This window comes from Protomyctophum parallelum (assembly GCF_964188405.1).
Source record: "Protomyctophum parallelum genome assembly, chromosome: 20".
Classification (NCBI taxonomy): Eukaryota; Metazoa; Chordata; class Actinopteri; order Myctophiformes; family Myctophidae; genus Protomyctophum; species Protomyctophum parallelum.
This window is the reverse complement of record NC_139718.1, coordinates 37,973,963-37,999,767: the sequence shown is the minus strand read 5'-3', so window position 1 is coordinate 37,999,767 and position 25,805 is coordinate 37,973,963. Positions and strand designations below refer to the sequence as shown.

Sequence of the window (25,805 nt, the reverse complement as noted above, 5' to 3'; positions counted from 1 at the left end):
AGTAGAGTGACCAATGCCACATGTCTGAGTCCGATGCCCATACCGATTTCGGAGGGTCCTAGACTACCGATTAGGTCATTATATATTTATATATATTGTGGATATAAAATGGATTTGATGAAAGTTTTTCCAAAAAGAAAATGTCATGAGCTCACAGCGTGGGCACGTTGTGAGCTTGTGGATCAACTTTTTCATTATTATTATTATATTTATTTTTTTTGACCAGTTTGAAAGTTTTCACCTATACAACAACATGCCCCCAAAAAACAGGGATGCCATGCAAGTTAAAAACCGTGACATGTCGGCTTGCCTAAATGCTGATACGGACGTCGTCCAAAACGTGGCTGATATTTGGGCCTGGCTCTGGAGTGTATCGGGAGAGGTGCGGTGGTATACTGTAGACGGAAAGCCAGAGATGAGCTTAGTTGGGAAAGAGAGAGAATAGCTTATCCTCAGATTTGCACCCTCCCTGTCTATCTGTCTGGATCAGGACCAGACCTCCTCGCCACCGTCATACAAGCGTGAAGACGAACAAATACCGTTTCTTTTTTTCCCCCCTCCACACAGACTTAGCTCCCACTCATACGGTATTAAAATGAGCACATTATTTGAATGTCAGTGATTCTCATGAATGTTGAAATGGCATATCTATCGCCGGCCGTCGTCCCCCAACAAGCCGTGTGGTTGTAGAGGTATTAAATTCAACTCGGAATGCAGATTACAGAATTCACCTCTGCAGAACACCGGTCCTATAGAGCGTTTCGGCAAATTGGACAAGTCCCATTGTAAGATAGCCTATCACTCGGGCACATGTCTGGTATGGAAGAACATATGCAGGACAAAATATTACGTCGTTTGTTATTCCGGAGGACTACATTGGGGGCACTCGGGCTTGTTTGCCTTTGCCGGGAGCGGAGATTGGATTGGGGGGTTTAAATGAATCACTGGCGCACCACGTTTATAGGTTTCATTAACTTTTAATGAGTTGGGTGTCCTTCGCCGCGATTGGCTGGCCAGGCCCCCTTGCCTTCACTTCCTGGAAGCGGAGGAGCACGTTGTTTACAGTATGCCGTGCTCATGTGTCGCTGGATGTCTTTACCGGGGGGAAGGGGGGGGGGGGAAGGGGGGGGGAGAAATAGCGTGGTGTTATTCCAAAACACAATCCCTAGATATCCAACGGCACTTGCCGACGGCTGAATCTAAAACCTTGTCAAGCCTCGGGGGGAATAAAGAAGCCATGTCGGATCAATCACAGCCCGGCAGGAATGTCTTTACCACAGCTGACTGACATATCGTTTTATGGCGGCTTTGCCAACAAGGCTTGATCTCAAAGACTAGCAGAGAGAGAGAGAGAGAGACCCGCTGGGAAATGCTCTGGGATAACCAGCAAGACGCTGTAGTGGAGTGTGTGTGTGCGTTTGTTTGTATGCATTCACACATGTATGTATGCATGTATATATGTCTGCATGCATTATTTTGTGTTATGCGTGTGTGTGTGTGTGTGTGTGCGTGTGCGTGCATAGCCTACAATACATTTGTACCCCCATCCCCTAACACACACACACACACACACACACACACACAACTTTAGTCAACCCAAGCAATAAATAGCTTCATATTCCTCAGCATCTTTAATCTCGATCCAATATTGCATCTCGCTGCATGGCTGGTTGCACTCGCATTGTCTTGCGATGGGTTTTTTTTTCTTTCCTGGATGCTTTCGTATGTGTATGTATGTATCTCCTGGAGGAGCTAATCTTCCCCTCCAGCACACGGCTGCATGAGAGCCTCACTTCAACACTCCCCGACAAACAATGCGGCCGCCTGTCATCTCCATTTCATCTCCTTTTGACTGATTGATTCTCATTCTACGACATTTATTTCATTTCACTTTGAAAGCTTTGATGTCTGATGTTACATGACTCCGAAAAGAACGACACATGTCGAACCCGCACGGGGCTACCTTTTCAAGGCGGGCGTTGTGAGGAAGGAGGAGGCCATGAGGAGAGGCCTACACGTTGCCGTAAAGCTTTACGCGGATAAAGCCTGAGCTCCCATCCAGCCACTGTTCAATGTGCAAACGCCGTGAGTCACTGAGAGACACATGGTCCTGGTCTGAATGGAGTGTCTTCAGGACAACCAGCTGCCACCTAACAGTAATCAATGGGCATTGTTGATGGACCTCTCTCTCTTTCTCTCTCTCTCTCTCTCTCTGTCCATCCCAGGTTGCTGGACCGGGACTAGAGGAAATCTCGAGGCAGGAATGTCGCACGGTCGTGTCAGAGGAGAGCGGACACATCACAGTCAGTAGCTGCATTCTCACCATGTCCATCTTCCCATCACACACGAACACGCACGCACGCACGCACACACACACACGCACACACACGCACACACACACACACACACAAACCTCTGCTCCTTTCCCACACACTGACAGGTCTCCAGGTTGACCCCATGATGTGCATGTCTGGAGAGGACCACTCGGCTTGACCACATGAACCCTATACAGCGTCACTATTTCCGGGGGTGAACGTTCAGGGAAAATGGCCAACCTATATAGAGGCTCACGTGCAGCGCATTGCAACGCAACATGTTGCAATGAATGTGAACATGAACATTGTCTATCTTCTGCAAACAGACTTGCTGTAGAGCTGAGGAACAGAGCGGACCAAGTGGTTAAGTGGTTAAACTGCCTTCAAAAGATTCCCACTGCAGCTCCGGCTATCGGTGAATTACGTTGATTGTGACGGAACGTCGCCAATTAAGATGCTGACGAGATAAATGGTAGACGTCGCCGTGCGTTTGATATAGGCGATGATTCCTGCGAATGGTTATCGTGTAATTGTAAATGACTGTTTCCTTGATGTCTCTCTCCTCACGTTTGTCATTAAAAGAAAGAGCTGACCAGTGCAGAAAGTGTGATGGGCCACGTTGTTTAGTGTAAAACAAACGTGTGTGTGTGTGTGTGTGTGTGTGTGTGTGTGTGTGTGTGTGTGTGTGTGTGTGTGTGTGTGTGTGTGTGTGTGTGTGTGTGTGTGTGTGTGTGTGTGTGTGTGTGTGTGTGTGTGTGTGTGTGTGTGTGTGTGTGTGTGTGTGTGTGTGTGTGTGTGTGTGTGTAAAGGGATATAGAGGAGGTGATAGGCGATTGCAACACGTCTGAACATCCCAGATCGTTATCTGGTAGATTGGGATTCCTACAAGATATCAGCAGGAGAACATGGCTTTGTCTCCATCACTGTCCACACACTGTCCCTCAAAGTTCACACCGTTCACCACTTTCACGTCTGTTTGTTTGTGCACTATCAGAGCTAAATTGACCCTCTGGGAATTTATTGTGGGTGTTTTGAGTGTGTACCTTTTTCGACTGTCCAATATTTACATTATATCAACAAACGTATCTGGTGATGATCATTTATATAGTCCGACATCGTATTTATTTAAAAGTCACTCTGTAAATATTGATTAATTGTTTGAGTTATGGTTAAGAATGGTACAATTCTTCTGCAAAACGGCTTTTGGGTTTGATGCCCAAAATGACGACATTACAGGCAAACGTTAACAGCGGAACTGACACACTTTGTTAATATACGTGATGAAGCATAATTTTGCTTTTATTTTCATATATCGTTTGCCATCATATGAAGCCTTACATATTTGTGTATATTCTTGATGCATTCCAATACATAAGCTGTGAATATGTTGTGGGGGAGAAAGCAATCGGTTGCAGAAATTTCTGGTGAATTAATTTGGTTTATTGTGATAGACATGTGTGAACATTTCTGCAGCTATATTAACCTCTCTACTATACACCGCCTCATGGATTTCCCATAGTGAAAATATAATATTACATTTGTTTGACTATTATTCATGAAGGTTTTGGCCTCATATATATTCAGTTATGCACGGAACTATATACAAATATACATTTAATGTTCATGCTCTGTTTAAATATATGTTTGGGTTTTATTGCTCATCTTTTTTTTAAACAACGCATCTGCTCATAAGCAGCTCCACACTGGCAACAAAATGTACATATATGATTTTGATCTTAGAATAAAGGAAAACCATTCATGTCTAAGGCCATGAATTCAGAAAGGCCAAAACCATGATATAAAATACTCTGTTCCAAACATTAATATTGGCTTGGGAAATGGGGGGTGGGGGGGGGGGGAAACCTCTCATTTAACAACGTGATTCATTCACAAACTATGAAAGAAAACAAGACAAAGAATGGCATCCTTAATTAGCCTCCTGCAACAACAACAAAAAGACCGGACGAGTGACTGACGACTCCGAGCAAACGCTTCACCATGCAAGCGAGCGAGGACGGAGGAACCGTGATGCTGGGTGGCTTTGAGTTTTGACTTTGTTGTCCTTTTAATATACTGTGGGATAGCAGTTTCCCTCGCTAAGATATGGGATTAGGACTATCTCATGGTGAAAGAGGAGCTAAGTCGGGCCAGTGTGGTCGGTCCCTCCCCTGCAATAGGCTAAAACAGAATTACAGCTTGTTCGACCGGCGTCCCGCTGTCACCAGGGAGACCGTTCTACTTGGGTGTTCCACACACAGGCAGGCATGCAGCGCAGACTGTTCAACCACGACTGTTATACTGCTGTCTTATATATAGGCTGCATGCGCACTCATTCACTGCATTGAATGTGTAGGCACGGGAGAGAAAAAAGGCTGCATGCATGCAGGCCTTTTAAAACACACTACTTTAGATTAGGTCCAACGTTATTTAAGCCTCCCATGACCCCCAGAAGTCTGGATATAGCCGCTAAGATCATATTTAAATTATACATGGGCTAATATTAATTAGGCATGCATGCCCTGGGCCTATATATATACGATGTTACAATAGGCCAAAGTAAACCCAATTTAACCACATGAACCCCATACACGGCATATAGCGTCGCTATTCTTTGGGTGAACATTCTGCCAAGAATATAGCAGGTCTATTTCGGCCTACAGGCTCTGCAAGTTCGGCTGTTTTCTGTGAAGATATTTAGGGCTATATCTTCATGCCACGCCCTTACCCCTGAACTTATTTGCCAATTAATACTATATTGAAAAACCTTTTTATAATAGTTCAAATAGCCGATCTACAAGATCACAACGTGTCGATGTAGATCGGCTAGTTTAACTATTCTTAAATGTTTTTCAAAATAGTAAGAAATGGCAAATAAGTTTAGGGGTATGGGGTGGCACAAGATAGGGCTCTTTTAGAGGAAATGTATAGGGGGCCTAGCATAGACCCCTGTGGGGCTCACGATCCGGTCAACTAAGTATATGGTTTAAGTGGAATAAGTAACTGACTTAATTTGTATGTACAGTATATACACTTGTTCATGAATATAGATATAAGACAAACTAAAACTGGTGTGCGTATTGGGGAATATTATCACCGCCTAATTCAATACTAACTTTCAAGTGCACATTTGACCCAGAGTCTTATGCCCTTGTGCAACTGTGAGAAAAATAGAGGCCTTAATCAGGAAAGAAATGTTTATGAGTTATAAGAAATGTGGCTGAAATGAGGTTCTATATATCGGCGTAAAGGGATCAACATAGGCTGGACCATCCCGTTGCTATGACGACAGAAGAGCTTGTCTGTAAGGGTGCGGACAGCGGTATCATGTCTCTGATCTGTGTGTGTGTGTGTGTGTGTGTGTGTGTGTGTGTGTGTGTGTGTGTGTGTGTGTGTGTGTGTGTCCACAGGTATGTTCATGCTGGAGTGTTGAGGGTACACATTTTGCCATCCAAATGTCCACTGTAGCTAAGCAGGCAATAACTATATAGCAGACTCACTGTACAAAATATAGTGTTACGGACCCAAAAAGGGTTACATTAACACTCAGCATTTCTGTGTATTGAACACATTTTGGCTGAGGTTAGTTAGACTATAGTATATACTATTAAACTAGCAAAGATTAAAAAAATAAAACACATTTGTATTTCACTGGATTGACCTGCATGGTTATCAAAGGACCGGATGAGAAATAGCCTATATGTGTTTTTCCATGATGGGATCTTTAATTTGTGAGTGAATACATTTGTCAAAAACATTTACGGTTTATCGGCCAGATTGGGACATCTAAAATAATGAGTTATACCGCATGTGATTATTATTATTATTATTATTGTTATTATTCGTATTGTTGTTGTAATAAATAATAATAGGCCTAACAATGATATAATAATAATTAATAATAATAATAATAGTAGTATTATAATGAGATGAAAATGCATTTTATTATTATTGCTATCATTAAATATATATTATCAAATCATAGTTTACAATAGAAAATAGGTTACATTTAATATAGCGCTATACTTTAGTCATAATATGCTGTCTTGTCAAGAGTTCCAAGCAATTTTAGTTGTTACCCGCGAGGCAAGCTTATAATAACACCTGGCGTCATGACAAGTCTATTCATAAAGCTCAAATAGGAAATCCCTGCACAATATATTCAGTTGGCACAATTGCGTGTAGGCTATATAGCCGAAAGACCCGAGTATAAGGCTTATATAATAATTTAACTCGAGCTTAATTTATCCTTCATTTAACGATGCCGCGGTGGCCTAATATATTAATTTAACTAACTGATGAGACGCGTTAACTGCATGTTTCCTTGAAGGTGAAATATTTTCGGCAAACACCGTGGTCCATGTAGCCTATAAATATATATACGCGGCATAAATGAGGTTCGAACATAATGGGGGTCTCTCTCTCTCTCCCCTCTCATCTCTCTCTGCGCCTTGCATCAGGTTCACACACGCATACACACACTCCTCCATGACATCAATGCAGCAGCAAACGATATCAATCAAGCGCTTCTGTCACGACGCCATTGAAAGACGCTTGCAACTAAAGAGGCAACAATCACCATAGCCAGCATGGGCTCCACACAACCAGCCACCACTACTACACAACCAGCCACCAGCACACAACAACCTGCTGCAAATCACCTCAGATTGTTGTCGTCCAATATTAAATTGAATACGGCCTCATCATGCAAGCTTGAAGAAGAGAATTAAGATGCACCCATGGTTCCACGTGTATTAGTCCTACATTGGAACAACCTTCGCCGAACTAAAGATAATAAAGTAAAAAAAAAAAAAAAAGCCCCCATACCTGTTTTAAAACGGTCGATGCATGTTGTTTGGCTGCGAGCCGCTTTTCCTTCCTTGTCTGGCTCATCATTGTAGATGGGAAGCTGTCCTTGTGCCGTCTGCACATGCCGGCTATAGCTCCACTCCACACACACACACCACCACCACCACAGCATTTATTTGAGCTCAAACTCTGCCACTGTTGACTTTAGCACAAAGCAAAGATTTCACTGCCCCGCTAGTTAAAACAAAAATGATTATTTTACAGAGATATCGATCAGTGTGCTATAAAAAAAAAGGGGGGGGGGAAAGAAATCAGCTTAGCATTTTATGTCTAAAAAATGAATAGAACGAAATGTAATGTCTAGAGTAAATTTACAGAGCCGTGCCGGTGTGGTGGTGTGACGTCCCTATTCAAAGTTTACACTTCTCCAATTTGGTTGTGGTGTGTGTACTGTGTACCCTTCCCTATATGTGACTCCATTGTTTACTGGCTTTGTTTATTCGCAGATCACGGGTGTTTAAAGGACGATCTGTAAAGAGGGGGACTGGGGGAAATAAACGCACACTTTTAGTTTTAGGCCTCTGTACGTGTTCAGGGGGCCTCAAACAGACCCGGCTCCGTTTTCTGCATGCATGCGCCCTTGGATTTGAGCGCGCAGCGGGGAAGGAGGGGAGAGGAGAGAGAGAGCTCTGTATGTGCGCGCGGTTGGAATGCGGGTTTCTGATTCATTTGGGAGACACAGAGAGAGAGAGAGAGAGAGAGACCCACTAATAACTATCTTTATTATCTTATCTGATGGTGGAGATAATGAGACTCAACGAGAGGGGTGGGTTCGAGTGCTTTACAAGGAGGTGCATGAGACAATGGGGCCAGATTGTTGAAGAGTCTGAAGACAGAGGTTTTTTAGAGCCTCACTGTGTGCATGTTCCCCAAATCAGCCTCCTCCTGTCCCTGAACTATTCTCCGGCGCCGCGGGAGACTTTGTTTATGTGACAATGAAACGTATATCTTATTCAACCATAGTTTTGCTGTGCACTGTGTGTGTGTTGGGGGGGGGGGGGGGGGGACTTAATTTAAACTCCATGCACACGATATTTCGCTGGTCGAAATATATCTGTTCTTTGTCACAATATGGCTCCAATTAGCAATGAGGGTGGGGGGGGGGGGGGGGTCAACTTGTCAGACGTCCATCCACTGACTGACAGATGGACCGACAGACCATATATATATATGCGGTTATGGTTAAATGCCAAAGGCTGGTTGTGGTATTTCACTATATATCATTTGAATCATTTGAATGACTGACTTGTTGTGTTTGACTATTCCCTGCAGGGAATCTAAGTCAGTCATTCAAATGATTCTTATTGCGTAAACTAATAGCTATACTGTCTGTTATGATGGGGGGGGGGGGGGTCGTTTATGGGCAGACTTTGACAATATTGTCTTTTTAGATATTTGTAGTTTGTTTACGTCATTTTTGTTGCATATAAATATTTTGTGTTTGGTGTTTGAATAAAATGACCTATACAATTTTCTGTTTATATAGGAGTCATTAATGTTATACTAAAGGCAATGGTTTAGAAATAAATCACTGCATGCCCCGGTGAGAAATTATGATATTAAATTTTACAATTTCGGGTATAGGCCTATTATTATTTAGTTAATATAATTTTACGTGACATGTTTCGAAATAGTTTATTACAACTGCGCAGCATAGCCTGTATATGCACTCTGCAGGTGTGAGAAATACTTTGCTAATTAAATTAAATGACACTGTATCCATTGGGCTATTTCTGGACTTTATACATTGTTAAATCTTATCATATTCCTATAGTCAGTTCAACTTCATTCATGGATATTATTGATAGCCTTTTAAAGTTTTGTGTGGTCAATCACCATTTTGAAATGAACACAGCAATAATAACCTACTAGCCTATACTACCCTACCCTACCTATATAATACTACTACTACTACTAATAATAATAATAATGCTTGTAATATTAATATAATGTATGGGCAAAAAAACAAGATCAACGATCATATTCAGAAAAAGGAAAACAATAACACTTTAATATAGATTCTGTTCTTGTCACTACAAGAATACACATACAAGCCATAAATAGCAATTACACAAATGATTGAAGAGATCTCCGAGGCATTTAAATTCATTTAGGAATCCATATAGGCTATTAACAGCAGATGCAGATGCTATATCTTTTTTTTTACAGCGAGTTATGGTCATATTGTCTTTGGGTCCATAATATCCTGAAGCCGCCCTTCTGAACAGAGTTTGTCACATTATTATTAACATTCCTTTTTCTTCTCAAAATAATTAAGCTTAATTTAAAAAAAGCCTTTAAATGTACTCCTTGGTCGCGCGACACCGTCGTACTAATGGGGAGCATCAATTAGGCTTCTTCTTCTAACAAATTCGACAACTAAAATCAGTGAGAAACGTCAAAAAATATCCGAAATACATATTATACACAAACTATATATATTTTTTTACAAATGTACAAATCACTGGAAAAGGTCCTTTATTCGAGGAGGAGAATTAAGTTCATGTGGAGTTCATGATAGGCCGGGAGTAGACGCCTTGGTAGTACGTGGTGTCGGCGAGGGACGACGGGTCGAGGCCCGCCTTGCCCGACATGGAGCCCGCGTGCATGGACAGGGCGCCGGCCATCGGGGAACCGTAGCCCGAGTAGTGCATCACCTGCTCGTAAGTCTTTAGGTCCATTTTGTGATGCTGCTGCTCCGACGACATGAGGTTGTTGATGGAGAACGGGTGGTTGAACGAGTAGTGGTGCTCCGGCTTCAGGTGCTGCGCCACCACGTCGTGTCCGGACAGCACCGAGTGGTGCTGGGCCATGAGGTGCTGAGACACCACCTGGGAGGCCGGGGAGGGGGCCGCGTGGTCCGGGCTGAGCGCTCCATGCTGGCCCTGCTGCTGTTGCTGTTGCTGTTGCTGCTGCTGCTGCTGCTTCATGTCCGACATGGAGGCTCTCTTGTGCTCGTTGGAGGAGTGGTTCGAGTGCGCCGGGGACTCGTTGCCGTTGCAGCTCTCCGAGCTGCTGTTGGAGCCGCCCTCAGACGTCTTGCGGCCGCCGCCGTTCTCCTTCGACGCCTTCATCATCATCTTGTCGCACTTGAAGCGCTTCTGCCGCCGCAGGTAGCAGCCGTTCTCGAACATGTTGCCCGAGTCCGGGTGCAGCGTCCAGAAGGAGCCCTTGCCGGGCTTGTCCGGCGACCGCGGCACCTTGAGGAAGCAGTCGTTGAACGACAGCGAGTGGCGGATGGAGTTCTGCCAGCGCTGCTGGTTCTGCCGGTAAAAGGGGAACAGGTCCATTATCCACTGATAGATCTCCGCCAGCGTCAGCATCTTGCTGGGCGACTGCTGGATGGCCATGGTGATGAGCGAGATGTACGAGTACGGCGGCTTGGCGTGCGTGTAGCTCCGCCGGTAGGTCTTGGGGTCCCGGGAGCGGTTGATGTTGGACTGTCCGTACATGGGGCTCATGGCGTTCATGTTGGTGTAGGAGCCCAGCGCGTTCATGGAGGCCGGCTGGCCCGTCATGGGGCTCATGCTGGGGCTCAGCGCGGCGCTCATGGCCGTCATGCCCGCCGCGTGGCCCATGCCGTTCATGGCGACGCCGGCGCCCGGCGACATGCCGGTCATGGAGGGGCTCATGCCCGTGTTGACCGCGTAGGAGGACATGTTCATGGAGTTGGCCGTCATGTTGGCCGTGGTGCTCATGCCGGACATGCTCATGTAAGTGTTCATCGTGTTCATTCCCAGGCCGGTGTTCATGTTGCCAACTGAGGTGTAACACTGCAGAAACAACACAGAAAACACCACCGTTAAGAAAAACAACAAAACAGAAATATCACACATAAATATAGCAGTTGTAAGTGTCAAACCTTAATTGATTATTATCATTTCTATGCTAAAAACAATATCTGAATATCAATTAAAAATATTTATAAAGCCTAATTGTGTGCAGGGAATATGATCCATGGTTTTGTTGGCGCTCAGCTATTGCTATATGATCTCTCAAATACACGAGGTGGATATAACCTATAGAGATGATTACAGCTACATGTATGTATAGGGAAACCATGTCAATGATTGACTGAAAATATACAAAATCGATGAAAATGTTCTTGAAGCCTCAGAACACTGCATGTTCACGGCGCAAGCACGAACGAAGCCGAGGCAACCCAAATATTTGAATGATTGAATCAATCTATCAACAAATACCTCAAATGTTTGTTTAATGGAGGGGGGAAAAAATCCGATTTAGTAAAGATACATATAGACTTATGAAATTATACACCGAGTGAAAAGTTCTCCCCCCCCCTCCCCACCCTACTTACATGTCAAGCAACTTTGTTAGGATAGTGCGCTCGCTGCGTGGAGATGGGAGAGGATTTGGAGGCGCCTCAAGTCAATATTTGATCACAAAGTTAATATTATCTCAGGGCTAATATTGAGTTGTATAAAATGGGATCGGCTTTAGACGCGGACGCGGGGAGAAGGGGAAAAAAATAAACTATATTTAAGGTACCCACCTCGGGCTCTCCGTAGTAGCTGCTCCAATCGGTGTGTTCGTGTCCTTCCATTTTAACTGCTCCGAGCATCCTGGAAGATCCACCGAGTTTACAAACCGTCTTCCCCGCAGAAGAAATGTCACAAAACCGTGACTAGGGACACGCGGGGTAGTATTTGAGTCGTCGCTATGCTGCTTGCTGGGGTCGTGTCCGTGTTCCTTGAGTCAAGGACTGACGCATGTGTGTGTGGTGTGTGCGTGTGCCCATGGATTGGAAGCCAGTTGTATATAGTCGCCCTTGTGGTGCCCCTGGCTGCAAATGCTGCCTGTTGGAAGAGTGGAGTTGGAATGACGTTGAGTGCAGCCTGTTAACGCCGTGATATAGCCGTGTGCGCTCTGTGCGCGAAGAGGCAAGCCTCCAATCCGCACTTCTTCGGCTCGGCCCCCATTTGAATAATCTCCACTTCTCTCACACCTAGACGTGAGACTCCTTCCATGATGCGAGCTTCACCCCCCCCCCCCCCTCCAATTGTTGTACACCTGCGGCGACTGAATAGAAACGCTTTCATATGAAAAGGTTCATTAGAAACGATCTTTATTGTTAATTGTGTTCTTGGCCCCGCGGGTGGCGGTTAAAGAAGGAGAAGTGGGCTTTGGCCTGTTCAAATTTATGGTGAATATTAGTGTGAGTTTGCAACACAGAACATGTATACTGTATACACAATCTTTTAAAGACTAATATACAAAAAATAAGGTGGATGTTTTTGGGGGAAATATAGCCATGCCGTGCCACTCTTTGTGGCAATTAATTTAACAGCTTTATACTTTTATAATTCATAATGAATCCTGCCTGTCACCATTGTTTTATTACACCAGATCTATGCCTAAACATCAATAAATTAAGGACTATACCCTGCTTCTAAAATGCATTTATTGCGCAAATTAGGGCAACTATAACCTATATTGGTTATATATATAATCTTATTATGGTGTAAAAAATAATATAATAATATTTATAGGCTGTGTTTCTTTAAACGGGTCATTGCGAATGCACTCCTTTTCTGCTCATATAACTGCAACAGTTATTCAAAGTTCATTCAAATGATTTCAACTCTTTCGGTAACAGGTGTTCTTTTAATTAAGCCTTAAGGAGCCCATGACCGACAACAAAACAATAATATGCACTTATACACAGTGTATAGGCCATATTTGTCTTTCTAAATGTCCTCGCTGTTATGACGCCGCCTTCATAATGTGTCATGCATGGTCATTATATTTTAATTGTATGTGCCTGTTCATATAAAAAGCTATAACATTATCCATCTGTTAGGTAAACTATATGCAATTGTCAACAGCTGATGTGTGCATTTACAATTTCGTTGACAATCGAGATATAAACATTTTAAACTGGATAATAATGACCGAATTGACGTTTATTTGTGTTTAATTGGCTAGAAAGAACCCACAAGTCGAGCTTTGCAGCGCCCTCTTTCGGCATACCGTTGCGCAATTGCTCGTGTTGCTGCATGGTAGCCGATACAGGCCCCTTGTGTGTTTGCGTCGCTTATCTATACTGAAATCAAACATCTGTCAACATTGGGGGATCGATAGAAAATATCAGTCTGTCGAATGCGTTCGTAATATGCTTCTATAACCTGCAGGCACAATTAGACCAAGAAAATATCACAATACAACTAAAACCAGGCGCGACTAAACATCCCATCATCAGGCCATTCATTGTCAGTTGAATACAGTATATATTTATTTGTATTACACAAACATCAAGGTGAGCCCGCAGAACTGTGCCAGACGCGTGCCAGTAGTTGTGCATCTATTTGACTGCATATTTACGCAAGAGCATAACTATCAGTATAGAGGCCCATTAGTAAGGCAGAGTAAACCTGCGATGTTGACGAGGGACCAACACACTCTGCTTAACTTGGAAATGAGATCATGAGAGAGAATCTGTGTGTGTGTGTGTGTGTGTGTGTGTGTGTGTGTGTGTGTGTGTGTGTGTGTGTGTGTGTGTGTGTGTGTGTGTGTGTGTGTGTGTGTGTGTGTGTGTGTGTGTGTGTGTGTGTGTGTGTGTGTGTGTGTGTGTGTGTGAGAGAGAGAGAGAGAGGATTCACAGTAAAATAAATCCCCTCGGTGTCCATTTAGCTCCGATGAGAGAGTGTGTAGATATAAGGCTACAAATGGAACCAAAATGATGATGGTCGCGAGTTTACTCTCTCTGAGCTCGTATAGTCAAATTAATAGCAGATCATTTTAGTAATGGAACTAACTGGATTTGGTCGGCTACAATACGCGTTGACGTTTTGGTTTTATTTTGCTTAAAATAGGTCTATATTAAAACGAGTAATATAACGTATATGTTATGGAAATAGCATTGGCAATAGATTGAATATAGGCCATAATGGCGTTATAGTAAATGCTATAAATGCTTTCGATAAAACAGAAACAAAATGGCATGTATACCCGATGGGCTACTTTGAAAAAAGATAGATTTAAAATGTAGGTATAATTTATATAAATGTAGGTTTGTTTGGCTATATTGACTTGAGTCGAAAAAACGCGCACCTTATCAACCACCACACCATGAGATGGAGACAAACTATACATGAATACACGTAGCCTAATCCTGATGGTCCTGGATTTAGACATTTTAGAGTCACCATACATCGTAAACATTCTAAAAAGATTGTCCCTGACCTGAATGACATCATGTTCCCATGGTCTAATTCTGAGGTTTAATCATTAACCCGCATAGCCTGCATGCGCTCCCTTCTCTTGGGTGAAGGTCACATTTTGGATTTTTGTCCAAAACACAAAGTTAAACATGTGCCATTTCACCCTGTTTCATGCGCACAGCAAAGTCCTGAGTGTCAGTGGACCAAAACACCATGCACAGAGTTAAATTATAGCATAATGGCATGGGCAATGTATCAATATATCATTCATGATTTATCTGCATTTGGGGTATTGTGTAATTAAGTGTTGTCTTTTCCTGGTTGGGCTAATCACTTAAGCCTTATTTTATACTTGCAGTGTGTTTGCTTCACATTGATTGGCTTTATTTGTTATATATTGTTATTTGTTTTTTTTAATTATTTTGAGCAAAAGATTTTGGAACCCATTTTTTTCACCCATGTCAATTTTCTAATGTAATCCTGGGCTCTACACTCCCTATAGGCTCCGCCAACCTGGGGAGAGCAACGGACTGACCTCATGCTTCCTTCAATTGATGCATGAGTGTCCAAGCCGCTTCTTTTCACCTGACAGGTAGGAGTTTTCTGGTTGGACGTAATGCGTGGAAGGAACACGTTATTGTTATGTATTGTTATTCTTTTTCAAAGATTAAAAAGAAAATGGATATAGGTTGTGTCATGGACGTGTGATATCCTTTCAGCCATATGAGGAATGACACACTATAGGCTGCATGGAGTCTGCAGAGAAATGATAAGAACAATACGCCTACAATAAATTAAAATAAAATATAATAGGCCTACCGTTAAATGGTGCATTTATTTTCAGGTCTCATTATGGTTATACGTGAGTTATGGAGGAGAATGCGTCCATGATGCATTGCTGAATTTCGGAGGACCGTGCATCTAAATTTGATCGTCAATATCGTGAGAATTCATGTGCAAATAGACACAACAAACTGTTTTTGTCTTACATTACAAATGTGACATTTCAGTGAAAAAACATAATCAGACCATTCAAAACTGTATACGTATACGCATATGTATCACATTTAGGCTATCATTTACTGATTGCTATTCAAATAGTTTCAACTATGTATTTTCTTCTTGTGTATAATCAGTCGAGGACTGAATCTGTGTGTTATAAGTTAATATAAACTGTACACATTTGCCAGAACGATATGAACCTATAGCTTTTCTTCAACATTTTACTGTTGATTAAAGCTTGTCTACTTTGTTAGCAACATCAACTGAATGCTCAAGAACTTCAACACTGCATTCTTTATAGATGTGTCACTTTGTTGATCAATTAGTACCCATGATGGCAAGTGTTACAATCGACACATTCAGGTGTCATTTCTTAACTGATTATGACGTGAGAAAACATTAAACAATGAAATCTTAATGAGCCAATGAATGAATCTGAAGAGAACCGTAAGTGAAAGTGTAACACCAGGTGCAAATGCAAAACTCTTAAAAAACAAACTACAATTAAGGCCCTGTATTCTGCCCCCCCTACCCAAGGGACATTCTTGGGTGCTATGGGAGCTCCAGTTGGGACTGGGTGCAGGGGAATGGAGATGGGGTGCTCCCTGCACTTTGAGAGAATGGCGGGCCCTTCAAACATTCCATCAAACACCCAGGAGTTGTTGGCGAGAACGTGTTACTTTAAGCATCACTTTCAAAGTTAGGATTCTCTTTTTTTCTCCCAGCATGTGCTTTTCAGCCGAGCTTTAAAGATTCACTTAAGGTTTTGACTCTTTAGTGAGTCCCCACAGCATGAGAGAGACAAAACACCACAGGCCAAGGGGTTAAGCATGCAATTCGTCAAAATAAAATTAATAACGAGGGGCTATTCTTTCGGAAAAGCGATGGAGGAGAAGAAAAAAAATGTTTGCTGCCAACCAGCCTGTGGTGATTGTAAACATTCCAGAGTCAGGCTGGAGTTTGGACCTGCCATTATCTGCCACAGCTGTGACAACTGCTGTTGGCTGCAGGTTTGTGGCTGGCGACACCATGTTTACCTGGAAATGAATCTGAAAAGCGGCCGGACTGGGAAGGCACACAAGCCGGCTAAATAAAAACCATTGCAACTGGACGCAGCGGGAGGGGAGGGGGGGGGGGGGGGGCATCGTTATTGCACTGGGCCCATCTGGGTTGCGGTGCAAACACAGACCTTAAACGGGGCTAAGGACATCCTCAAACATGCACCTTTTGATATAGAGAGGAATGCAGCCCGGGGAATGCCGCTTGATAGGTTTTACGTAGGCTGTATCTAGGGCCTTGCCCGGGTCAATACTTTTCCCCTTGTCATGTTAAAGGACCCTACGTTGACCACTGCCCTCCGTTTATCAAACACGGTGACAGAATTATCTCCGGGACCACAGGGGAAGAAGGTGCACACACAGGCTGGGATCTGAAGGGATGCTCGGATCGGATGGCATCAAGGAATGCAGGCAGAAAGGGCAGACGAGGACAGGAAACAGGAGGGAAGGTTTAAAGAGGGCAGAATAGAATATAAGAGACTAAAAGTAATGGCATATAATGGCTCTTCTAGAAGAAAGAATATAAGATGCAGTAGCAACTAAAAGCGAGCTTGAAATGTTGTGTTTATAGAACAAATAAAGCTACATTTGAGAGACGTGAGAGGTTGTGTTATAGGAAAATATTCTATATACAAGCCTGATGGTATAATGTGCCATGTGCCATTCCAAGCCATGTGAATGGGGAAGCGTATTGGGGGCCAAAAGCTTTAATATCACATTGTTATTCATTGGTGGGCCAACCGCAGAGTCAATACACATTTAATCACAGACTGAAGACAATTAAACCAGGGGGACAGTAGTGCTATGTTAATTAATGTTAATTAAAGTGACAGGCTCCCATGGGAAGCTGTGGTTCTAAGTATCACTATACAATCAGGCCTCTGCCATAATCCGTGATGAGATATTGCTGTTCACACTCAGCCAGCCTCCATGCTGCTAGATCCCTGTCAGTGGTGACAAGAGGACAAACTTGGCATGGTGATTAAAAAAGTTGTGTCACTGATAGCCCATCTAATGATAAGATGCGTAAAACTAATGGGATTTGTAGTGATCCCCGCTGGGAAATGACTTCTCTGCATTTGACCCATCCTATTTGGAGCACAGCCCGACCGATCGCTATATTTTATTGGCCTTTATTTCAGGGAAGACCGTTCAGGACTCCCCGATTATACAACATGATCACAGCATTATACAAAATAAAATAAAATGCAATACATATAGGCCTAAATAAATACATATAACAACATTAAAAATAATGCACATAAATTTGAGCTATACGCGAAGCAGGTGTAGTTATGTAATGCATTCTAAAGTAAATCATATCAGTCGGATTTGAAAAACATCAGTTACAGATCCGCTATTCTTAAAGGTTTTTGGATAGGCGTAATTAAGTGGCTAAATACAACAAATGTGCTTGTTCATTGTAGTTAAAAGATGAATGTTCTTTTCATACATTGAAATGTTGAAGTGTATGTCAGTCACTTATCACTTGCACTTGTGTGGGAAGGTATTGGTTAGCAGAGAGTTGAAAACTCATATTGCTGAACTGTACTGCATGATTGATTATCTGACTGACTGTTGTCACAGACACTGATTTGGGGGGGGATAGAAAACCCAGTCATGATTCCCATTGGTATACATACTGTCCATGTGTGTTACCATTTCTACTATGTTGATATTTAACCTGTGCAACACTATATGAGCTTGTACATCTGCTATTTTTGAAAAATCGTAAACATTTCAGAAAATCTTTGAATATATAGACCCAGGGGTCTATATTTGAGCCATACTCCTTTTTTCATTCTTATACACCAAGTCTATTCGCCCCAAAATAGCCAATCTAGAGATTGCCAATCCTATACATATCGGCCAATTTTCGTCTAATGTTCACCTATTTTGACATTGGGAATAGGGTTTAAGTCACTGGTTCCCAAACACTGGGTCGGGACCCATTTGTTTTAAATTATTATTATTTCAAGACATTTTCAAAAAACATTCCCAAACAAGCTAAACATTTCTTGAATTTAAAACAAATTCAATTATTTTTTTCAGTAATGTTATGAAGAAGTCAAAGAAAAATCAAAGATATTCCATAAAGGAACACTGAAAATAGGCGATCTACAAGCTCACAATGCAGCGCTAAGCGACTTGTTGTGGAGCTTGTAGATCTGCTATTTTCACTAGTTTGGGTCCCAGGCAGGTTTAACCTCTCTTTTGGGTCTCAACCTGAAAGGTTTGGGAACCGCTGGTTTAAGTGGTTAACAAGAAGTTATTTTACGTTAGAATTTCAGACCTTTATCAAATATTCTATTCCTCAATTGTTATTGATATGAAGATGCACAGTTTAACCCATATGTACACAGATTACACACGCAGTTATTCATATTCAAGTGATCAGTCACACTAAGTGGCTCTCAAACCTTTCATGTCGAGGGCCCCAAAATGTATTTGGCTGCGGATCCCTATCTTAAAAATGGAGCAGGGATTTGAGTAAAAATGTGTTCGCTTATTTTTTTGTTGTTGCAATTTTCACAAAGTGACATGCTATGAGCTTGTATATCTATATTTTGAATAGCCAAAGTGTAAAATTGATTGTGTCGCTATAATTACTTTTACTGGGGACCCCCTGGTACCGCAGACCAAGGACCCCGGACCCCACTTTGTGTACCAATGTTCTGAACAACATAACGCAGGAGATTCTCATATCTCATCTCTCACATCCACTGAGCATCCATCTCTGAGAAAAACACTCACATCTCTGTTCTACATCTTCCAGGCTTTTAGTTCTTTTTCTTTTTCCATCATTCAGCCAGTCAGGCAGGCAGGCATGCAGGCAAGAAGTCAATCAGTTTGTCAGTCAGTCAGTCAGGCAGACAAGCAGTCAGTCGGGCAGGTAGGCAGGCAGGCAGGCAGTCAGGCGGGCGGGCGGGCGGGCAGGCAGGCAGGCACTAGGCAGATATCTGCCATACTGCTTATCAGTATTGTGTGACCCCCAGGGGTCCTTGGAGGACTGAAGAATGAGAAGTAGTTTAATGTCTAGTATAGTCTAGCAGTAGTAGAATTAATTTCACTTGAAATGGTTACAATACAAAAAATACAAACGCACGCACGCACGCATGATTATTCTAACAATATTTCAGCACCACCATGATTCTTTCTCATAAACAATTTTGACAATTTTAAACCAAAACCAAAATATCAGATAATACATAGCTGCACACATGGTCTTGGCATATGTCAACAGTCATACAGTATTTCACATCAGGTATCATATAGGACAGTATGATTTGGGGTCCATGGATATAGTCTAATGAAGTGGGGCAGGTTGAAGACCTCTGTCTGTGCTGTCCTTCCTGTATGGGACCTGTATAGTGAGCATCCATCCATATGCAGATGGCTCATTTGTAGTGTTTACAGAGGAGCATTGAGAGGACTGACAACCCCTCAAGGGGCTGAAAGGAGGGCTGTCTACGTGGCCCCCGGGAGCCCAGTGGTAAAGCCTGTGTCCTACACGGCAACAACATGAGTGTCCAATCTGTGTTTACTTACCCGTGCACACCCCCTGCAAAAAGTCCTGGTCTGCGCCCGTAAATCGTACCTTTTTCCCCCCTCCCTTTACTGGCCCCGACAGCTAACAGGCTATTGGGAACAGGGTGTCCAATGACACAGCCACTCAACAGATTAGCACCTCATCAGCCTCCTGCTGCTTCCAACAAATAATGGTCGCGGCCTTTTCCACGGAAACACAATGGAGCTGCCACCGCTAAACAGCCCCCTGCTAGGAGTAGAGTCCCCTCTTCCCCTCCCCTCCCGTCCTAGCCAGCCAGCCAGCCAGCCAGCCAGCCAGCCACCACAAAACTTCCTGGTCTGTTCTAGTGGCCCCCACAGCTGCATCAGAGGGGCCCTTCTACCCCGGCCCCTGGCCCACCCCGACACCAATTGGCAAGATGTGTGTGTTTCAGGTGAGCAAATATTGCCACTTGCCTGAGAGTTCAATGGCCAACCCTTTCAGAGTGGTTGCGTATTGCGCCTTGAGGGTTACGTATGGTCCCGCGCACAGCAACCGCTCCATAGGACGAGGCAGGGGGAATTTCGGCCAGACACAGCTGGAGTCATCAAATCAAACATACCCCTTATAGCCCATCTGCATTTTCCCAGACCTGGGAATCTGCTCCCCGCTTTCATTTCCCCTTCTCACAACAAAAGAACGAGTGGATGTCCTTGACAGACTACCTAACCCCCCCCCCCCCACCACCACCACCACCACACACACACACACACACACATGCACACACACAAACACAAACACACGCACGCACATGCACGTGCACACATGCAGACTGGACCGTAACAAATCTCATTTAGAGCATTATTGACTGCATAGCTTCCCACCCAAGTGCCTTTAAATCAAAATGAAGGGTTCAGGGTTTTATTTAATTTTATTGTTGCGTGTACAATTATTTAGTTATGGTTCCTCACATGTGAGGAGGAGCGACACATGCATCAGGTTATTAAAACCCATTAAGGACGGGAACCCTTTTTGTAACTATACTTTCCGGACCTATTGGGGTAGTTGTTGATGAACATTATAGCAACATAACGTTTTTGTAATTTTTGTTAAATATTTGAAGGTTTACAGTATATGTAGAACAGGATTTAGAAGGCGTTTTTAGAATCGGCCTCAGTCCAAAATGGGCGAACTTGCAGGGGACTTTGATGGTGATATTGTCCTTCTGTTCTAATGCACAAGGAGTCATTTTTCAATTATTTATTTCATAAATGTAATGTAGGCCTAATCAAGTCCATTTCATGCAATTCATGCACTAAATTATGAAATGGAATGTGTGTTTTCAATGAGTCTGAACATTGTTAACGTGGAGTTTGAAGTTGAATGGGCTTATATTATATAGGAGGTCAAATGAATATGAAATATAAAATAAATAAAAAAGTCTAGGTGCACACAAAATCCTGGGTAGACCCCGGACGTATTTCAACCCTATAGCCATACCACAGGCCTCTAACCCTCAGTCTACTCTTCCCCTCCCCAATGCTCTTAGCTGAAAATACCCGATCTACAAGCTCACCACGCATCGCAAAGCGACACGTCGTGAGCTTGTAGATTGGGTATTTTCGCAGACCCCCCCCTCCCCACCTCCAGAATAGGGACACTAGTTTTCATTGTGGTTTGAAGTTGATCTTGTCAGCCACTTGCCATGTTTGGGACACCATTGTTTCCAATACACAAAGTCTACACTGGTCTAAATGTCCTCTGTAGTTGCATTCACTTGTCACCAGGTCCTTAATGTGGAAAGAACAGATAGGGAGAATAAAAGGCATGCTGAGAGATTGCATGAGTGATTAATAGAGATATGGAGTTTCTCTGGTACCTCTGTCCTCCAACAAGGACACATATGTAGTAATAAGAACACAGGAAAACTGTTGTACAATCATTGATTGAAAGCTTTATTTGAATATGGAGAAGTAAAGAAGTATACCCTAAGTACAACATACAAGTAATAAAAGTATTAGCCATAGACAACACATTTATATAGCCTGTGGTTGCTGCCAGGCAGAAATCTCTTATCTCCATGTTCTAACTTTTTGTGTTTTTTTTGTATGCCTGTAATATGTCACACTACAGCATCACACAAAAGTAGCAAAGGTAGCAGGTCTGCAAGCTCGAGATGCAAAGCAACATGTTTTGAGCTTGTATACGATCTGCTACTTTTGCTACATTTGAATGTGTAGGCTGAAAACTAACAGTTTTGGTTTTTGGACATAGGCCTATGAGGTTTCCACCCGACAGAGATGAGAGCAAGGGGAAGATTCACACAGTCTCTATGTTCTGTAGTAGCCAGAACAGAAGAGTTTATGATGAAGATTAGTTTGGAAAGAAGCAGTTTAGCTTTAGCAGTTAAAGCTTACACAAATAGGATGCTACTTCCTGAACTCAAGTAACGACCAACCCGTTCACGGGTACAAAATGCAATGACGGGTTCTGAAACGTCCACAGCTTTTACAGAGGCTGCAGATGTGCACAATGTCCCCACAATCTGAAAAATTTATATAATCTGCACTGGCATTATAGGAGCCTATACTGTCAAAATAGCTAGATATTTCTAAAGGAGGCCCCAATTTGGATTAAGCAACCTTTTTAGATTTGCCTTGTGAGACGCTGATGATCCAGAATATCATGTCAATATCATTACTATGAACACTATGTCTGTCGGGTCCAAAACAGTTACTTTTCAGAATTCAAATAAAAAATAAAAATAGCAAAAGATCGACCAGCTCAAAATTCAAGCTTGCAGATCTGCTACTTTTGATGCCTTTGTGTAATGCTGTGTAGTATGGTCAATTTACAAAACAAAATCCCAAAAGTTAAAATATGGCTCGACAGCAACGACATTTCATTGCAAAGTTTCATTGTGACACAGATCTGTTCACCCAATAATATATTTCATACATTTCTTAGTTTGTTTTGAATTAAGCTTTCCATGCCAGAGTATAAGGCCCCTTTGAATCAAACTGAATTGAACTGAATGCTGGACCTTTAGGTATCTGAATCAGAATCAGCTCGTTATTGTCACATCATCACGGGTGTACAGGTGTAAAGGAGTCTGTGAAATGTGCTTAGTGTCACGCATAATTTACAGGAACGGTAAGAAGCGTAGAGACAGCATAAAAAACAGATAAACATTCCTGACATGAGTTTCCGTGTGAATGCACTGGAGGGCGATACGGCGATGAACCAAGGACCACCTCGCTCTATCCTGGAAGTCAAACAGAGGTGTGTGGGTTAGCCTCCCTCTCATCTATCCTGGGAGGCCATCCCCTCCGCCCAGCACAGAGAAATAGAACTGGCTCACAGAGCAAACAAGATCTCCCCTCATCTCTCCCTCAGAGCCCTGCAGACCAAACCTTGTCTGACTGAGAGATGGGCTTCTCTGTTGTTTGTTTGTTTGTTTGTTTGTTTGGTCTGGAGCTCATGGATACCCAGCATGGAGGTTGAGAGGAGTTACAGAGAGGGGTAAAGGATGGAGTGGAGGTGGGGGGGGGGGGGGGGGGGGTAGGACATGGACCCCCCCTGGAGGTGGAGGGAGGCCTGCAAGCCGCAGCATGAATACACCAATACACAACACCGTGAAGATCAGATCATGTGCCTCTGGTCCTTCCCCTTATTCTGACTGCACAGCTTTGCTATGGTATACACACGAAAAGAGTTAAAGCTGCACTGTGTGTACATTTCCTCTTCTACCCCAGATTTGAACACCCCGGTTTCCTATATGGGTACTAGGCGCACGCATGAAGTGAGTGCAGGCAAATCGAGTGACAAAGTGAGTTTAAAGTCGTTTAACGTTGTTTAATGCAATCAGATATAATAGGACCTTTCTGTTTGGATGTATACGGGCTGCGTCAAGGCCCATAAAGTAGTTTTCGTGACACTCAGTAGGTGTTCCGCATAACGTCCGGGTGTGATGATGATGTCACGCGTACAGGGGCGCTGGAAGGTATTTAAACCAGGGGGAGCTGAAGGGTGGGAGGGATATTGCGGCCAAGCGCAGCGACGCCGCGCGAAAAACTTCGGGTCTTATTCGGGTATAATTGGCCTAATAATGACTTATTTAGGACCTAGTTAACCGAGTTAATCATAATAACAGTATGTGACTCTTATTGTGTTGTTGTTTGGGTTAGATTTCTTTAAACCTGGTGCAGGTGAAAGTAAAGGTTTAGGTTTTTGCTGTCTCGTCATGTTGTGTCTATCTGTCAACTCACTCGCTGTGCATTCTGCATTCAGCATGCTCTGATAGATATGTCAAAAAAAAATTCATTCATGAAGAAAAAGTGTCACACAGTGACACAGTAAATATACAGTAGTTCAGTCAGTGTACGGCAGACCATTCTATCAGTTAATGTCACATTGTTGTCACATTGTTAATTGTCCACATGTTAAGCTTTTTGATGGGTTTGAACAACTGAGCTCCAGTGACATCGGATGGACTGTCTGTGTGAGAAATCCTTGATCAGCACCACATGATGATGAGTACATTTCTATGTTGTTTCACCAAGCACGTTTCTGAACTCCAGAGGCACATCTGAAGCTTATATATAAGTCTATATAGTGACACCTTGTGGCAACTCATAGAATTACTTGAAAGAATGGATACAGACCATTATTTGCACAATGTCTGCATTCCTGCACTAACAATATTTGGACTTCTTAGAGCAATAGAGCTACAATGTGATCTCAAACATCCACTTGAAAGCTGAATTTGCCTTTATCATACGGGTCTCTCCAATACAGGTTGGCCGGCCAACAAACTCTTTTTGATCTATTATACCAGGTGATTCATATGATACATTGAGCTGATCAAGAACAAACATTTTATGCTGAGGGAAAACCAAATTTACTTTTTCTTTGTAATTTGTCGTTGGCCTCTTCAAAGATGTCAGCAAATAGCATTAGCCGTCACGTTTTCCCTCAGAAAAGCCATATAAATCTGATTACCTCGTTTCATCTTTAAATTTACTAGATTTTCATGCCGCTCTAAGCTAGTCCTATATAGCGCAGATAACAGCACTGGTGTGGTCATCGAGTTATGGCCATTTCGAGTGTTAAAAACTGCTCTAATGCTGCTCTAGTATCTCATGTGTGCAATTTCAGTAGTTTTATACGGATTGCCTGATAGTCAACGAGCACTTCCAAACTCCAGCACTTAGAAAAACAATCACATGCAAGGAATTTCTTGACCGGAAGTAGCTCATAAAATGTCTACGTGGATTTTTTATTAAACAAACACTTTACAGATTGAAAGAGGATAATTCAAGCTTTCCCTACAGCTGCAATAATGGTGATTTTGACGTTGTTTAATATAATTAAAGAGGACTTGGATCCAAGATGGCTGTGGTCTGAATATGGATCCAACCGGTGGAAAAGGGGCCTGGTAGTTGTCAGGGTAACTAACCTGGTGGCTGTGTTGCAGAATGATTGGAGGGAGTTTGTCATCAGTGGAGATCTGGCACACCTGGAGTTTCCTCTAGTCTATATAAAAGAGGTGGCTGCTGTGAGGTGTTTTTATCCTCCAGTAAATCACATTTACTGGGTAGCTTCTCTCCAAAGCAACATAATCAACATCCTTGACCTATAGTAGGCCTACAGGTTATAGGCTACTGACTGAGGAACAAACCTTTTTAACAAAGATTGAACGGTAAGATCATTTAATAACTGATCTACTTTTGAGTAGTCATAGTATGATAAAGCCACTGTTTGTTCGTGCGTAGCGAGGTAGGCTATCCATCCAAACAACGTTTGCCGCTTGTGGACCGCTTTTTCAACAACTTTCATGGCCAACGGCTGTGATGTTGTAAGGATTAAGACTCTG

At 42.8% G+C, this 25,805-nt stretch overlaps 1 protein-coding gene across 1 annotated transcript; it reads right to left on the bottom strand.

Annotated features, from left to right (window-relative positions):
* Nucleotides 1-9,263: 9,263 nt before the first annotated feature.
* On the bottom strand, nucleotides 9,264-12,004 carry foxa2 (forkhead box A2). Its single transcript, XM_083791974.1, has 2 exons — nucleotides 11,695-12,004; nucleotides 9,264-10,954 (listed from the first exon to the last, which is right to left on the bottom strand). The coding sequence occupies exons 1-2, from the start codon at nucleotides 11,761-11,763 to the stop codon at nucleotides 9,683-9,685; spliced, it is 1,341 nt and encodes a 446-aa protein (XP_083648100.1). The 5' UTR covers nucleotides 11,764-12,004; the 3' UTR covers nucleotides 9,264-9,682.
* Nucleotides 12,005-25,805: the final 13,801 nt, after the last annotated feature.

Coding starts and splice junctions, on each gene's coding strand:
- foxa2 (XM_083791974.1), bottom strand. CDS start 11,763: ATGCTCGGAGCAGTTAAAATGGAAGGACACGAACACACCGATTGGAGC. Junction 10,955..11,694: donor GCTACTACGGAGAGCCCGAG/GTGGGTACCTTA, acceptor TTGTTTCTGCAG/TGTTACACCTCAGTTGGCAA.